The 17,774-nt window shown below is 43.8% G+C and overlaps 1 protein-coding gene across 1 annotated transcript in view; it reads left to right on the top strand.

Annotated features, from left to right (window-relative positions):
- Positions 1 to 8,753, top strand: part of LOC133621846 (protein phosphatase 1 regulatory subunit 29-like) — a 315,118-nt gene extending 306,365 nt beyond the window's left edge. Inside the window, exons 7-8 of the mRNA XM_061984244.2 lie at positions 1 to 467; positions 6,217 to 8,753. The exon at positions 1 to 467 is cut by the window's left edge and continues 528 nt beyond it. Of these exons, the coding sequence (XP_061840228.1) occupies positions 1 to 467; positions 6,217 to 7,699 (1,950 nt within the window). The 3' untranslated portion in view covers positions 7,700 to 8,753. The remainder of the gene's footprint in view (positions 468 to 6,216) is intronic.
- Positions 8,754 to 17,774: the final 9,021 nt, after the last annotated feature.

Raw genomic sequence — 17,774 nt, 5'->3', positions numbered from 1 at the left:
TCCACCCCCGATCCCACTTACAACCATCAGATCTCTATAAGGCTCAGAAGCGTCTCGTTCTTCACTGCTTCGGTCGTGGTGCGATTACCGCGACCCTACAGCAAGATGTACGTCCTGTCGCAGTACAACAACACCTTTGTGGCGGACATCATGCCCCTCAAGACCACGAATGAGAACATCAATTTGGATAAGCTGCGCCCGCACACCAACTACACGTACTGCGTGGCCTCCGTCAGCAAGTCCCAGCGCTACAACCACACGTGCTTGTCCTTCGCCACGCGGGCGATTGGACTGGCGGACCCCCGAAGCAATCCGTCCACCACGACGCACTACATCATGACCATCTTGGGGTGCCTCTTTGGTATGGTCATCGTGCTCGGGTGCGTCTACTACTGCCTGAGACGGCGACGCATCCACGAAGAGAAGGAGAAAGCTCTGAGTGTCAAGAAAACCATCTTGGAGATGAGGTACCACCGCCTTTCAAACACTTGGATAAGTTCTTAAATGTGATTCATTCATATTTTCTATTTTGGGGTGTCCCGTTACAGCTTTATATGATACCGAGCCTTGACCATCGGCTGGTACTGATATCGAGCCGATATGATCAGAATACTACTTCCAGTACTTGTATTATTTTGTAGTGTTAGAAAAGGTTTGATCAAAGGGGTTGTTTTTATCATGTTGGCTCCGCATGCTGGATAGAAGTACTTATGCGTAGTCTGTGTAATATTTACTTGTTATATTTTGTTTTTTTACACTTTAGAGTATTGTTTTCCGGTATGCATTCATTTCAGGTTGTCCTAAATGTTTTGCCGTAGCCAGGAAGTAGTCTTTGCCATTAAATTGAAAGTACCAGTTTTGTCGTCTGCTGAGTCCTACAAAGGGTTTATGCTGTAAGTATTGTACTTATTACACACCAGCTGTGTGTTGGTAATGTGCACATTAGCTTAAGATTTTAGGATAAACGGTTTAGTAATAAAACGCGTTAAAACTTCCCATGCTTAGCATTTCCGTTATTAATTGAAATTAGCGCAAAAACCGCGATTGGTAACACTGTGATAAACTCACGGACCGGTGACACTGCTCATTTACTGGAGAAACAAGCTAGTGCTAGCTGGCTTGAATGCTAACGTTACCGCTTTTCTTCATCAAAGAACCGCGATTGTAAATAGTATAATTTGTCTAAAAAAATGTTATAAGTACACCTCCGCCTAACATTGTATCCTTATTAACATCCAGGAACCGTAGTCACAGTAAAGCCGAGCGTAGGTAAAAATAATATTATTGTTACCATACATATAAATATATATATATATGATATAATATATAAATATCCATCCATCCATCTTCTTCCGCTTATCCGAGTTCGGGTCACGGGGGCAGCAGCCTAAGCAGGGAAGCCCAGACTTCCCTCTCCCCAGCCACTTCGTCCAGCTCCTCCCGGGGGATCCCGAGGCGTTCCCAGGCCAGCCGGGAGACATAGTCTTCCCAACGTGTCCTGGGTCTTCCCCGTGGCCTCCTACCGGTCGGACGTGCCCTAAACACCTCCCGAGGGAGGCGATCGGGTGGCATCTTGACCAGATGCCCGAACCACCTCATCTGGCTCCTCTCCATGTGGAGGAGCAGCGGCTTTACTTTGAGCTCCCCCCGGATGACAGAGCTTCTCACCCTATCTCTAAGGGAGAGCCCTGCCACCCGGCGGAGGAAACTCATTTCGGCCGCTTGTACCCGTGATCTTGTCCTTTCGGTCATAACCCAAAGCTCATGACCATAGGTGAGGATGGGAACGTAGATCGACCGGTAAATTGAGAGCTTTGCCTTCCGGCTCAGCTCCTTCTTCACCACAACGGATCGATACAGCGTCCGCATTACTGAAGATGCCGCACCAATCCGCCTGTCGATCTCACGATCCACTCTTCCCTCGCTCGTGAACAAGACTCCGAGGTACTTGAACTCGTCCACTTGGGGCAGGGTCTCCTCCCCAACCCGGAGATGGCACTCCACCCTTTTCCGGGCGAGAACCATGGACTCGGACTTTGAGGTGCTGATTCTCAGTCGCTTCACACTCGGCTGCGAACCGATCCAGCGAGAGCTGAAGATCCTGGCCAGATGAAGCCATCAGGACCACATCATATGCAAAAAGCAGAGACCTAATCCTGCAGCCACCAAACCGGATCCCCTCAACGCCTTGACTGCGCCTAGAAATTCTGTCCATAAAAGTTATGAACAGAATGGGTGACAAAGGGCAGCCTTGGCGGAGTCCAACCCTCACTGGAAACGTGTCCGACTTACTGCCGGCAATGCGGACCAAGCTCTGACACTGATCATACAGGGAGCGGACCGCCAAAATCAGACAGTCCGATACCCCATACTCTCTGAGCACTCCCCACAGGACTTCCCGAGGGACACGGTCGAATGGCTTCTCCAAGTCCACAAAGCACATGTAGACTGGTTGGGCAAACTCCCATGCACCCTCAAGGACCCTGCCGAGAGTATAGAGCTGGTCCACAGTTCCACGACCAGGACGAAAACCACACTGTTCCTCCTGGATCCGAGGTTCGACTATCCGGCGTAACCTCCTCTCCAGTACACCTGAATAGACCTTACCGGGAAGGCTGAGGAGTGTGATCCCACGATAGTTAGAACACACCCTCCGGTTCCCCTTCTTAAAGAGAGGAACCACCACCCCGGTCTGCCAATCCAGAGGTACCGCCCCAGATGTCCACGCGATGCTGCAGAGTAATATACAATATAATATTACTATTATTATAAACTTAAATAAAACACATTTGGAGGTGTTGAAATTGCCATGTAAAATCGCTAATGCTAGTCAATAGAATTTCCAAAGCATATCCAAATTAGCATCGAGCTACCGCAATTGGGATGTTATGTCGGATCTCGTGTGACTAACATATTTTATGTCCGTATGTTCGCTTTTACAGCATTTTGTAGTTTTAAATGGAGACAACTTGTTATTTGTCTGCTAAGCTAGCAAGAAGACACGTAAGGGGGAACAGAACAGACTGGTCCGATATAATGTGACACTTAGGAAAGTACGTGATCGCCAGTGCAGCTGGATCAAAAGAGACGTCGGAGACGCTTTACTGAACCAAAAGTTGCTTTATTACAAGCGAGCGTCATTATACAGGACTGCAGTTCCTGGAGGAGGTCAGGTCAAGAAAATGAAGCATTTCTAACTCGGAGGAGCCGAACCACGTTCTTATATTCATTCTTTCTCTGTCTGGGTGTGTGTTAATTTAGGAGAGTACAACCTGACCATGTAAGGAGATGTTCACGTGTAATTCACCGGGAAAACAACCTCTATAAGTTGTAACTTAAATGTTGACGTGAAGATAGACAAGAAGTCTCTCCTCCAGGATAGAGCTATCACTTTTGCAGTCCCAAGTCTGAATGTATTGCCTCTTCTCGTGAGAGAGTTGTTAACCCAGTCTGAGGCTCCTTAATTTATTACGGACTCAACCATTATTTACTTAAACCTGGTGGTTCGCTTTCTCCGGGTTTAATATAAACATTCACCATATGATGAACATAATATGAGTCAATTAATTCACTTCATTAGCACCATTCCTGAGTGGACAGGGGAAATAATACACAGTCTGGAGCCACGGCCCTAAGGTAATAGTAATCACCTCCATTGCAGCAAACAAACTGGAATGTTTAGTATCCTAAGTGTCATTATCAAGGAATATCACTGGAGGACGAGGCTAAACATGTTACACAGCCAGCACAAAGGAGGAGCAGCCATGCTAATCGCTAAGCGAGCTTGAAACAACACCGGGAAAAAGACGCTGTCGGTAGTTTTGACTTTTGTTCAGTAAAGTGTACTATTGACTTTGTTTTGGTCCAAAAATGGTATTTAATAAAAGAGACTAATTAGGTAGTTTAAAGCATACTTGCCAACCTTGAGACCTTCGAATTCGGGAGATTGGGGGAGGGGGGGCGGGGTTTGGTGGTAGCGGGGGTGTATATTGTAGCCCGGAAGAGTTAGGGATGCAAGGGATTCTGGGTATTTGTACTGTCGTGTTTATGTTGTGTTACGGTGCGGATGTTCTCCCGAAATGTGTTTGTCATTCTTGTTTGGTGTGGGTTCACATTGTGGCGTATATTTGTAACAGTGTTGAAGTTGTTTATACGGCCACCCTCAGTGTGACCTGTATGGCTGTTGATCAAGTATGTCTTGCAGTCACTTTCGTGTGCCGCATTCAACATATGACTGTGCTGGTACGCTGTTTGTATGGTGAAAAAGCGGAAGCGTCGACAGGTTGTAGAGGACGCTAAAGGCAGCGCCATCACGGCACGCCCTTAATATTGTTGTCCGGGTGAAAATCGGGAGAATGATGCACAAAGCAGGAGCAGGCATGCTAATAGCTAAGCTAGCCGCTAATCGAGCTTGATACAACACCGGGAAAAAGACGCTGTCGGTAGTTTTGACTTTTGTTCAGTAAAGTGTACTATTGACTTTGTTTTGGTCCAAAAATGGTATTTAATAAAAGAGACTAATTAGGTAGTTTAAAGCATACTTGCCAACCTTGAGACCTTCTAATTCGGGAGATTGGGGGTGTGGGTGTGGGGTAGGGGTTGGGGGGGCGGGCTTTGGTGGTAGCGGGGGTGTATATTGTAGCCCGGAAGAGTTAGGGATGCAAGGGATTCTGGGTATTTGTTCTGTTGTGTTTATGTTGTGTTACGGTGCGGATGTTCTCCCGAAATGTGTTTGTCATTCTTGTTTGGTGTGGGTTCACAGTGTGGCGCATATTTGTAACAGTGTTGAAGTTGTTTATACGGCCACCCTCAGTGTGACCTGTATGGCTTTTGATCAAGTATGTCTTGCAGTCACTTTCGTGTGTATGCAGAAGCCGCATTCAACATATGACTGTGCTGGCACGTTGATTGTAAGGTGAAAAAGCGGAAGCGTCGACAGGTTGTAGAGGACGCTAAAGGCAGCGCCATCACGGCACGCCCTTAATATTGTTGTCCGGGTGAAAATCGGGAGAATGATGCACAAAGCAGGAGCAGGCATGCTAATAGCTAAGCTAGCCGCTAATCGAGCTTGATACAACACCGGGAAAAAGACGCTGTCGTTAGTTTTTACTTTTGTTCAGTTAAGTGTACTATTGACTTTGTTTTGGTCCAAAAATGGTATTTAATAAAAGAGACTAATTAGGTAGTTTAAAGCATACTTGCCAACCTTGAGACCTTCGAATTCGGGAGATTCGGGGTGTGGGGGTGGGGTTGGGGTTGGGGGGGCGGGCTTTGGTGGTAGCGGGGGTGTATATTGTAGCCCGGAAGAGTTAGGGATGCAAGGGATTCTGGGTATTTGTTCTGTCGTGTTTATGTTGTGTTACGGTGCGGGTGTTCTCCCGAAATGTGTTTGTCATTCTTGTTTGGTGTGGGTTCACAGTGTGGCGTATATTTGCAACAGTGTTGAAGTTGTTTATGCGGCCACCCTCAGTGTGACCTGTATGGCTGTTGATCAAGTATGTCTTGCAGTCACTTTCGTGTGCCGCCGTGGCACGCTGTTTGTATGGTGAAAAAGTGGACGCGTCGACAGGTTGTAGAGGACGCTAAAGGCAGTGCCATCACGGCACGCCCTTAATATTGTTGTCCGGGTGAAAATCGGGAGAATGATTACCCTGGGAGATTTTCGAGAGGGGCACTGAAATTCAAGAGTCTCCCGGAAAAATCGGGAGGGTTGGCAAGTATGGTTTAAAGATTGTGTTGATATTGTCACACTTTCAATAGCACTCGCAATAAATAGGTTAAAATATTTACAGTTAATACATGTGATCGGTATGGGTTGATACCACCAATCATGGATCGGCATGGTCGTAACATCCCTCTGCAATGCCTGGTTTTTATACTGATATCGGACTGATGTCGGCTTTGGGACACCCCTAGTGTAAGAATATTTAGATTCTTTATGTGAGTTTGTACAGTATTATGGAGTAAACCCCATTTTTTATAGTGACTCTTGAAAAGTTTTTATCCTACAGACAAACCGCAGGTTATTTTTAATAATTACTTTTTCTTCCGTTTTATAAATTCTAATCTTGTTTTTTTGCAGGCTTTGATGTCATTGTGGTTCGTGCTTTTAATTAAAAGATAATTCTAATTAGCACGACTACGGGGAGATCATGAGAATGCAAAATCAAAACGGTTAATTAGGCGATGAAACAGAATGTCATCCTCGTCTTTCAGGTACGGTCCGGAGGCGGCTGCGGCGGTGGCTAACGACCCGGCCGCCATGCAGCGCCTCCAGGAGCAGGCCCACCACCAGCACCACCACGGAGGCGGGGCGGGGAGCAAGCTGCCCCCGTCGGCGTCCTCGAGCACGGGCATGCTCCACGGCTCGGCCAACACCACCTCCTCGCGCCTTTCCAGCTTGCCGCAGGTGGAGAAGATGGCCTCCGCCTTCTCCGAGGCGATGACCGCCAAGGGGAGTTACATGGACGTGAGGACCGCTGGAGGGATGCTGGAGGGCAGGGAGGGAGAGATATTGGTGGGGGGTCCGGCGGGGGAAATCGGTTTGGATATGAGAGGCGCGGCGGAAAACGGGACGGACATGGCGGAGGATTCCGACGATGACGGCCGTGGCTCTGCCTCCGAGATCTCCACCATCGCCAAGGAGGTGGACAAGGTCAACCAGATCATCAACAACTGCATTGATGCCCTGAAACTGGACGCCTCAGCCAACGTCATCGCTACGGCGGATAACAACCCGGTGTCCTCCGCACAGCCTCAAGTCTGCCACGCGTCCCACTCCCGGAATCTGCTGCCCCTCTCACCGGGAGATCAGGCGATCATGGCATCCTCCCCGAAGGTGCACCCGAAGTCTCATCCTCAAGCCGCGCCTCAGCTTCACCAGAAGCCACTCCCACCCTCCATGGCGCCCGTACCCTTGGTGATGCCCCTGTCGGAGAGGCCCGGCATCAGCGGCGGAGGGTTCCTCTCCCCTCCGTACCGTGACCCGCCCCCGGCCAACGCGGTGAGACCTCTGCAGAGGCAGTTGAGTGCTGACACTGCCGTGGCAAAGAACCGCTGCGGTCCCCCTGCCGGGGGAACCGTCAAGAGCACTAGGGTTTTCAGCATGGACGTTCCGGAGCAGCGCAGCGATCCGCCCAAGTACCCGTCGGAAAAGAACAGCCCCGTCGGCTGTGGCAGGAGCGCAGGCGGAGTAGGGGGCTGCAACGGCGTCAATGTCAGCGGGGTGAGCGTGAACGGCGGTGGCATGGCGTGTAGTAACGGCGGTGGAGGTCGAGGTGTGGCGGCCGGTCAGCAGCACCACCTGGAGGTTCAGCCCGATTACCACAGCTCCGAACACCGCCATTCCTTCCCCGCGCTCTACTACGAGGGCGGCAGCGAGTCGCCCTTGCCGGCCCAGAAGGCGTCCTTCCTCAAGCCACTGGGGCGCTCCAAGAGGGATGCCACGGCCGCCTACTCCCAGCTCTCGCCCTCCCGCCACCACCACCACTACAACTCGGGCTACTCCTCCAGTCCGGAGTATTCCTCAGAGAGCACGCTGAGGATCTGGGAGCGATTCCGCCCTTACAAGAAAAGGGAGGAGGCGTCTTATATAGCGGCGGGCCACGCCCTGCGGAAGAAGGTGCAGTTTGCCAAGGACGAGGACCTTCATGATATTTTAGACTACTGGAAGGGCGTCTCTGCCCAGCAGAAGATGTAGGCGGAAGCCAGGGGAGAAAAAAAAAAAGGTTGGACGCCAACAAGACTATAAAGTTTTGGTTTTAATGTAGCAGGACACCTTTTTCTCTCAGTTCCTCCAAGGTGCGCTTTTACTTTAAAAAGGTTTCTTCTTCTGATTTGATTTGGGGAGAATCGAGCTAGACTGCCCCCCGCTGGGCGCTTTGGTCCTGGCAGGCTGAATGAAAGGCTGAGGAGCGAACAAAAAGAAGAGGGAAAAACTACCTCATTAGCGACACGGCGCGGGAAAGTTATCTCTCGGCGAGCAGACGCCCGCAAACTCCCGCTTCCCTAATTCCATCAAACTGCCTTTCGCCAAACGTTCATCGCACGCCTCCGCCTGCACCGCCGCCGCTCCCGCACCGGCGCCATTTAGCGAGATATTGAGGCAGCGGGATGAGGAGTTTTAGACATGAGAAGACAGCTAGTTGTCGGGCTGGCGAGTCGTCGACCTTAGAGCACTTCTGGGACGTATCGATCGAGGACAAACTCTCGACTCCGTGCGTTCGACTTAAGGAGGGTGGAGTCCGCCATTACCATCCACTTCTTACCATCCACCTCCTCCGTGCTAGCATAGCTGATAGCTTAGTGCCGGGGTCTTCGGTGTTTCCACGCCAAGGACCCCCAAATTGATGCAGAGAGGACCTCCTACATTCAGGGTCGTCCAAAGTTTGGACAAATAAACCCCAAAAAAGTAAGCAAATTGACGTAATGTAATGAGAAAATTATATACATAAAGTTTTATTAGCATTTAATTTTTATTAAATTAGAAAAGCAAAATGGCACCGCCAAAGAAAATGGACACCCTTGCTCTACTTATATTTCCTGTATAAATTATTTTTTAAATGAAACTGCTTCTAAATCATCTGGCCGGGATCTTCAGCTCTCGCTGGATCGGTTCGCAGCCGAGTGTGAAGCGACTGGGATGAGAATCAGCACCTCCAAGTCCGAGTCTATGGTTCTCGCCCGGAAAAGGGTGGAGTGCCATCTCCGGGTTGGGGAGGAGATCTTGCCCCAAGTGGAGGAGTTCAAGTACCTCGGAGTCTTGTTCACGAGTGAGGGAAGAGTGGATCGTGAGATCGACAGGCGGATCGGTGCGGCGTCTTCAGTAATGCGGACGCTGTATCGATCCGTTGTGGTGAAGAAGGAGCTGAGCCGGAAGGCAAAGCTCTCAATTTACCGGTCGATCTACGTTCCCATCCTCACCTATGGTCATGAGCTTTGGGTTATGACCGAAAGGACAAGATCACGGGTACAAGCGGCCAAAATGAGTTTCCTCCGCCGGGTGGCGGGTCTCTCCCTTAGAGATAGGGTGAGAAGCTCTGTCATCCGGGAGGAGCTCAAAGTAAAGCCGCTGCTCCTCCACATCGAGAGGAGCCAGATGAGGTGGTTCGGGCATCTGGTCAGGATGCCACCCGAACGCCTCCCTAGGGAGGTGTTTAGGGCATGTCCGACCGGTAGGAGGCCGCGGGGAAGACCCAGGACACGTTGGGAAGACTATGTCTCCCAGCTGGCCTGGGAACGCCTCGGGGTCCCACGGGAAGAGCTGGACGAAGTGGCTGGGGAGAGGGAAGTCTGGGCTTCCCTGCTTAGGCTGCTGCCCCCGCGACCCGACCTCGGATAAGCGGAAGAAGATGGATGGATGGATGGACTGCTTCTAAAGGTATTTTGTATTTTGTTGTAGTGCTAAACTAAGATATTCAAATGCTACAGCTCGTGCACTGATCGCTAGCTGGCAACTAGCACCGCTAATCGGTAGCTGGCCAGTAGAGCGTTAAATGTTAGCTGATAACTAGTGAAGTATTTGCTAGCTGACGCCTAGCTCCACTAACTGCTAGCTGGACACAAGATCGCTAATCGCTAGCTGGCCATTAGTGCAATAATCACTAGCTGACAGCTAGTGCGCTAATCGCAAGCTGTCAACCAGTGTGTTAATCGCTAGCGTCCATTGTGTGCGATGATTACTAGCTGGCAACTGGTGAAATAATCGCTAGCTTGTAACTCGAGCGCTAACCTCAACCTGGAAATAATAGATAACTGAGAGTTTGCGCCTTTAATCGCTCGCGCCGCTAATTGCTAGCTGGCAACTAGCACCGCTAATCGGTAGCTGGCCAGTAGAGCGTTAAATGTTAGCTGATAACTAGTGAAGTATTTGCTAGCTGACGCCTAGCTCCACTAACTGCTAGCTGGACACAAGATCGCCAATCGCGAGCTGGCCATTAGTGCAATAATCACTAGCTGACAGTTAGTGCGCTAATCGCAAGCTGTCAATCAGTGTGTTAATCGCTAGCGTCCATTGTGTGCGATGATTGCTAGCTGGCAACTGGTGAAATAATCGCTAGCTTGTAACTCGAGCGCTAACCTCAACCTGGAAATAATAGATAACTGAGAGCTTGCGCCTTTAATCGCTAGCGCCGCTAATTGCTAGCTGGCAACTAGCACCGCTAATCGGTAGCTGGCCAGTAGAGCGTTAAATGTTAGCTGATAACTAGTGAAGTATTTGCTAGCTGACGCCTAGCTCCACTAACTGCTAGCTGGACACAAGATCGCCAATCGCGAGCTGGCCACTAGTGCAATAATCACTAGCTGACAGTTAGTGCGCTAATCGCAAGCTGTCAATCAGTGTGTTAATTGCTAGCGTCCAATGTGTGCGATGATTGCTAGCTGGCAACTGGTGAAATAATCGCTAGCTTGTAACTCGAGCGCTAACCTCAACCTGGAAATAATAGATAACTGAGAGTTTGCGCCTTTAATCGCTCGCGCCGCTAATTGCTAGCTGGAAACTAAAGCACTAATAGCTATCTGGCATCTAAGGCAGTAATCACTATCTGGCAGCCGTCACTGGTAATTGCTAGCTGCCAACTAGTGCGTTAATTGATAACTGTCAACTAGTGTGCTAATCACTAGCTGTCAACGAGTGGGATAAATGCTAGCTAGCAACGAGTGAAATAATTGCTAGCTGACAGGTAGCACTATTGATTGCTAGCACTGATAATCACTAGCTGGCAACTAGTGCAGTAATCACTATCCGGCAGCCAGCACTGCTAATTGCTAGTTGACAACTAGCGCGTTAATCGGTAGCTGTCAGCGATTGAGACAACTTCTAGCTAACATCTAGCACTGTTAATTGCTAGCACCGCTACTCGTCAGCTGGAAAACTGGAACGCTAATCGCGAGCTGGCAACGAGCACTGGTAATTGCTAGCTGTCAACTATTGTGCTAATCACTAGCTGTCAACGGGTGTGATAAATGCTAGCTAGCAACGAGGGAAATAATTGCTGGCTGACAGGTAGCACTATTGATTGCTAGCACTGATAATCACTAGCTGTGAAAAAAAGGACTAATCACTAGCTGGCAACTCGTGCAGTAATCGCTATCTGGCAGCCAGCACTGCTAATTGCTAGTGCATTAATCTTAATCGCTAGCTGTCAGCGAGTGAGACAATTGCTAGCTAACATCTAGCACTGTTAATTGCTAGCACCGCTACTCGTCAGCTGGAAAACTGGAACGCTAATCGCGAGCTGGCAACGAGCACTGGTAATTGCTAGCTGTCAACAAGTGCTATAGTACTAGTGAAATAACCGCTGGCTGGCAACTAGCACCAGTATTTGCTAGCAGTGCTAATTGCGAGCTGGCAACTACTGTGCTAATTGCCAGCTGTCAAGTAGAGCGCTAATCTCTAGCCGGTCACTAGTGAAATAATTGCTAGCTGACAGCTTGCACCATCAATCGTTAGCGCCGCTAATTGCTAGCTGGGAACTAGCGCGCTGAAAGCTAGCTGCCAACGTTTGCGGTGATTGCTGGCTGGTAACTAGTGAAATAACCGCTATTTGGGCAGCTAGCGTCGCTAATTGTGTGTGTGTGTGTGTGTGTGTGTGTGTGTGTGTGTGTGTGTGTGTGTGTGTGTGTGTACACTGCTGCGGACCAAAGTGCCCCCGGGAGATTTGATTTGGACACTTTTCTCGGGTTGTCACTTTTTCTCGGGCGCTGGCATTTTTTCCCGCCGCTCACATTTCCGAGCTATTTAGCACAATTCCGCGAGAAGTGCTCTCTCACTTTCACTTGGATGAAAAAAACAACAACAAAACAGCTTCTCCACGGTAGCGCTAACGAATGTGAGACCAACTTTTGCTAAAGACACACATTATGTAACCACAACGGCTAATTATAATTAGCATTTTTCCGAGTAAAAAAGGCTAACGTGAAAACACCAGATGAAGTTAACCAGAAGCAAAACAAGCTGGAGATGTTTTTGATGTTAGCATCTTCGTAAACAAAAAGGATTTCAAAATGGATGCTAAGTAAAATCACACGTTTTTCCAAACACTGCTTATACTATTGCTAAACACTCTTGTGGTGTATTCTTTGTCGTTGTTACGATAGGCTAATGGTAGCTAACCTTAGTAGTTAAACGGGACAGGAACAAGATTGCAACAAAACGTAAGAAGAACATGGGTAAAGTACCAAGTCATATGAGCTTAGGTTTGAACGGTTGCAAAATTGCTTTAAAAGTTAGCACGCTAATGTTAGCTTGCTAGCATTCGTACTGTTAGCATGTGTCAACTACCAATTTATATGCCCCGAAACGTAAGACGAAAATGGGCCAAGTACCAAGTCGTATGAGCTTAGGGTTGAACGGTTGCAAAATTAGTTTAAAAAGTTAGGACGCTAATGTTAACTTGCTAGCATTCGTACAGTTAGCATGTGTCAAGTACCAAGTTATATGCCCCGAAAAGTAAAAAGTAAATGGGTCAAGTACCAAGTCATATGAGCTTAGGGTGAACGATTGCAAAATTAGTTTTAAAAAGTTAGCACGTTAATGTTAGCTTGCTAGCATGCTTAGAGTTAGCATGTGTCAAGTTTCTAGTTTGTGACACGAGACAGGAGCAAGATTGCAACAAAACGTAAGAAGAACATGGGTCAAGTACCAAGTCATATGAGCTTAGGGTTGAACGGTTGCAAAATGAGTTTAAAAAGTTAGCACGCTAATGTTAGCTTGCTAGCATGCTTAGAGTTAGCATGTGTCAAGTTTCTAGTTTGGGACACGAGACAGGAACAAGATTGCAACAAAACGTAAGAAGAACATGGGTCAAGTACCAAGTCATATGAGCTTAGGGTTGAACGGTTGCAAAATTATTTTAAAAAGTTAGCACGCTAATGTTAGCTTGCTAGCATGGTTACAGTTAGCATATATCAAGTGTGTAGTTTGGGGTTAGGGTTAGGTTAGGGTTAACCCTAACCCTAACCCTAAATCGTAAGAAGAACATTGCCATCTGCTGGTTGTGGCGAGTCACTGCCTTTTAGCGAGAAAAGAAGCGCTAACTCGTTTTTGTTTCGACCCTGAAAAAGTGACAACCCTACAAGTTGCTAGCTGGACAACAAGCCAGTTCCAGTGCTAAAGTAGACGTAGCAAACTCCTTCCATTTATCCGTTTTTTTTTATTTTTATGGTTGACTATTTCCCGTTGTTTTGGAATGATTGTTTGCTTCCTCATGCTTTGTTAGCATTTTTGTTGCATGCACACTTTGAGGCCAAACTGCAGTAAAAGTCTGGACCGTAGGAATGTTCCGCGTACTTTTTGAGGTCGGCTGTGGGGGGTCCCTCACTCCTGCTGACGCCCCCCCTCATCTCCCCCCCCCCCCCTCCACTCGGTCACGCTGACCTTCCAGGGCACGCCCACGCTCGTTTGTCAGGACGCGACACGCAATATGTAACGCCGCCATCTAATCGGAGCGGGAGACGCCCGCGGGGGACTCGTAAATCCCCCCTTGCCCCCCTTGCCCCCCCCCCCCAGCATTAATTTACATTATCTCTGCAAATTTATGGAGACGTGAGAAGGTATTTTATCTGCTGTGTTAAACGCTTTGTCCTCCCTGTCCGCCGCTAAAACACCATCATGCCAAACTGTGAAAGTGTCAAAGTATAAAAAAAAACTGATAAAAAGTCCTTGTTTTTTTTTTTTTTCTCTTTTTGTTTCTTTTTTCTGTTTGAGGTAGTTATTTAATTATTTATTTATTTATTTACTTATTGGCCGAGGTACCTTTTTTTTGTGTGTGTGTGTGTGTGTGTGAGCTCAAACAAGTGACATGTTTAACTTTGCCCGATTGAAACTACATTTTCTGTGCTTCCTTTCTTACGACCCGACCAACTTGAGGAATTAAGAAGTACTGCACCGACAAAAAATTATTTTGCGTGTCGCACAATTTTTTTTTTTAAGAGGTAAACCTGCGTCTATCGTCCAATCAGCAAGATCTTTTTTTTTTACTAAGGTAAAAGTCCCATTCTCTGTTTGAGGTATTTATGTATTTATTTGTTTATTTACTTATTGTCTGAGGTAAAAGTCCTCGTTTGTAGCCGAGATACCTTTTTTTATTTTATTTTTGTTTTTATTTTTATTTTATTTATTTTTTTATTTGTATTTTTATTTATTTATTTTTATTTTATTGTATTTTCATTTTTTAAATGTATTATTATTATTTATTTATTTTCATTATTTTATTATTTTAATTTTTTTAATTTAATTATTATTTTTTTTTTTTTTTAGTTTGTATTTTATTTAATTTATTTATATATTAATTTTTTTTTGGTGTGTGTGTGAGCTCAAACAAGTGACATGTTTAATTTTGCCCGATTGAAACTACATTTTCTGTGCTTCCTTTCTTACGACCCGACCAACTTGAGGAATTAAGAAGTACTGCACCGACAAAAAATTATTTTGCGTGTCGCACAATTTTTTTTTTAAGAGGTAAACCTGCGTCTATCGTCCAATCAGCAAGATCTTTTTTTTTTTACTAAGGTAAAAGTCCCATTCTCTGTTTGAGGTATTTATGTATTTATTTGTTTATTTACTTATTGTCTGAGGTAAAAGTCCTCGTTTGTAGCCGAGATACCTTTTTTTATTTTATTTTTATTTTATTTTATTTTTTATTTGTATTTGTATTTTTTATTTTATTGTATTTTAAATTTTTTTAATTTATTATTATTTTTATTTTATTTTATTTTAATTTTATTTTATTTTTTTATTTTTTATTTTTTATTTTATTTTTATTTTTTTTATTTAGTTTGTATTTAATTTAATTTATTTATATATTTTTTTTTTTTTGGTGTGTGTGTGAGCTCAAACAAGTGACATGTTTAACTTTGCCTGATTGAAACTACATTTTCTGTGCTTCCTTTCTTACGACCCGACCAACTTGAGGAATTAAGAAGTACTGCACCGACAAAAAATTATTTTGCGTCTATCGTCCAATCAGCAAGATAATTTTTTTTACTAAGGTAAAAGTCCCATTTTCTGTTTGAGGTATTTATGTATTTATTTGTTTATTTACTTATTGTCTGAGGTAAAAGTCCTCGTTTGTAGCCGAGATACCTTTTTTTTATTTTATTTTTTTATTTTTTATTTTATTTTATTTTTTATTATTATTTTTTTTAATTTTTTTTTGGTATTTTATTGTATTTTTATTTATTTTTTATTTATTATTATTTTTATTTTAATTTTATTATTTTTATTATTTTTTTTATTTATTTTTTATTATTATTTTTTTATTTTTTTTATTTGTATTTTATTTTATTTATTTATACATTAATTATTTTTTGGTGTGTATGAGCTCAAACAAGTGACATGTTTAACTTTGCCCGATTGAAACTACATTTTCTGTGCTTCCTTTCTTTTACGACCCGACCAACTTGAGGAATTAAAAGAAGTCCTGCATGGACAAAAAATTATTTTGCGTGTAGCACAATTTTTTTTTAGAAGTAAACCTGCGTTTATCGTCCAATCAGCAATAATTTCATTTTTTTCCCCGTTTTGTGTTTGAGGTATTTATTTATTTACGTATTTATTTGATGTATTTATTTATTTTTTTGTTTGTTTTTTGGTTTGTAAGCTCAAATTAGTCACATGTTTAACTTTGCCCGATTGAAACTAAATGTTCTTTGCCTCCTTCCTCTCTACCCGACCAACTTGAGGAATTAAGAAGTACTGCACCGACAAAAAATTATTTTGCATATAGCACAATTTTTTTTACGAAGTAAACCTGCATTTATCGTCCAATCAGCAAGATTTTTATTTTTGTCTAAGGTAAAAGTCCTCTTTTCTGTTTAAAGTATTTATTTATTAACATATTTATTTTACGTTTTTTTTTTTTTTTTTTCGGTGTCTGAGATCAAACAAGACACATGTTTAACTTTGCTCGATTGAAACCAAATGTTCTGTGCCTCCTTTCTTACGACCCGACCAACTTGAGGAATTAAGAAGTACTGCACCGACAAAAAATTATTTTGCGTGTCGCACAATTTTTTTTTTTAAGAAGTAAACCTGCGTCTATCGTCCAATCAGCAAGATCTTTTTTTTTTACTAAGGTAAAAGTCCCATTCTCTGTTTGAGGTATTTATGTATTTATTTGTTTATTTACTTATTGTCTGAGGTAAAAGTCCTCGTTTGTGTCCAAGGTACCTTTTTTTAATTTTTTTTTGTATTTTTATTTTTTGGTGTGTGTGAGCTCAAACAAGTGACATGTTTAACTTTGCCTGATTTAAACCAAATTTTCTTTGCTTCCTTTCTTACGACCCGACCAACTTGAGGAATTAAGAAGTCCTCAAGAAAAAAAAAATTTTGCGTGTAGCACTTTTTTAAAAATTTTTATTCTGTTTGAGGTATTTATGTATTTATTTGTTTATTTACTTAATGTCTGAGGTCGCACAATTTTTTTTTTAGAAGTAAACCTGCGTCTATTGTCCAATCAGCAAGATTCTTTTTCTTTGTCTAAGATAAAAGTCCCAATTGTCTGTTTGAAGTATTTATTTATTTATGTATATATTCAACCTATTTTATTTTATTTTATTTTATTTTATCTTATTTTATTTTATTTTTTGGTGTCTGAGATCAAACAAGTCGCATGTTTAACTTTGCCCGATTAAAACCAAATTTTCTTTGCCTTTCTTACGACCCGACCAACTTGAGGAATTAAGAAGTACTGCACCGACAAAAAATTATTTTGCGTGTCGCACAATTTTTTTTATTTTATTAGAAGTAAATCTGCGTTTATCGTCCATTCAGCAATATTTTTTTTTGTCTAAGGTAAAAGTCCTCTTTTCTGTTTGAGGTATTTATTAATGTATTTATTTGTTTATTTACTTATTGTCTGAAGTAAAAGTCATCGTTTGTGTCCGAGGTACCTTTTATTTATTTATTTTTTTTTTTTTTAATTTTTTTTTTTGGTCTGTAGGCTCAAACAAGTCGCATGTTTAACTTTGCCCGATTGAAACCAAATTTTCTTTGCCTCCTTTCTTACGACCCGACCAACTTGAGGAATTAAGAAGTACTGCACCGACAAAAAATTATTTTGTGTCCAGCACAATTTTTTTTGTTTTAGAAGTAAACCTGCATTTATCATCCAATCAGCAAGAATGTTTTTTTTCTAAGGTAAAAGTCCCGTTTCTGTTTCAGATATTTATGTATTTGTCATATTTTTCGGACTATAAAGTGCACTTATAATCCTTTCATTTTCTCAAAACTCGACAATGCGCCTTATGTACGAAATATTTTTGGTTGTGCTTACCGACCTCGAAGCTATTTTATTTGGTACATGGTGGAATGATAATGTGACCAGCAGATGGCAGTCAAACATAAGAGATACGTGTAGACTGCAATATGACTCAAGTAAACACCAACATTTTTTTTATTTTTTTATTTTTTATAGAAGTCACCCTGCATCTATTGTAAGCAAGAATGACAATTGTCACGTACGTGAAAAATTCTACGCGTTACAGAAAGTTACGGTGCGTCGTAAATGTTTTCGCAAACGTTTTTTGTTTTTTTTTGCCCACGTGCTAAAAAATGCGCAAATGCAGCAATTTGTCCTTTAAAAAAAATGCTTTGAAAAAATCGATTGGGATCATACAAAAAATAGATTTATAACCAGTGTATTCATGTATTCATAGTTCTACAATGCCCTTTGGTCCCAAAATTGTGCGTCATTTTTCCACTCTCAACCACCCACTCACGCTACTCTTCCGTTACATAGAACGCAAAACATGTTTTCCCTTTCCCAAAGTTC

Source organism: Nerophis lumbriciformis, linkage group LG25 (genome assembly GCF_033978685.3).
Source record: "Nerophis lumbriciformis linkage group LG25, RoL_Nlum_v2.1, whole genome shotgun sequence".
Classification (NCBI taxonomy): Eukaryota; Metazoa; Chordata; class Actinopteri; order Syngnathiformes; family Syngnathidae; genus Nerophis; species Nerophis lumbriciformis.
This window is presented reverse-complemented; position numbering and strand designations above follow the sequence as displayed.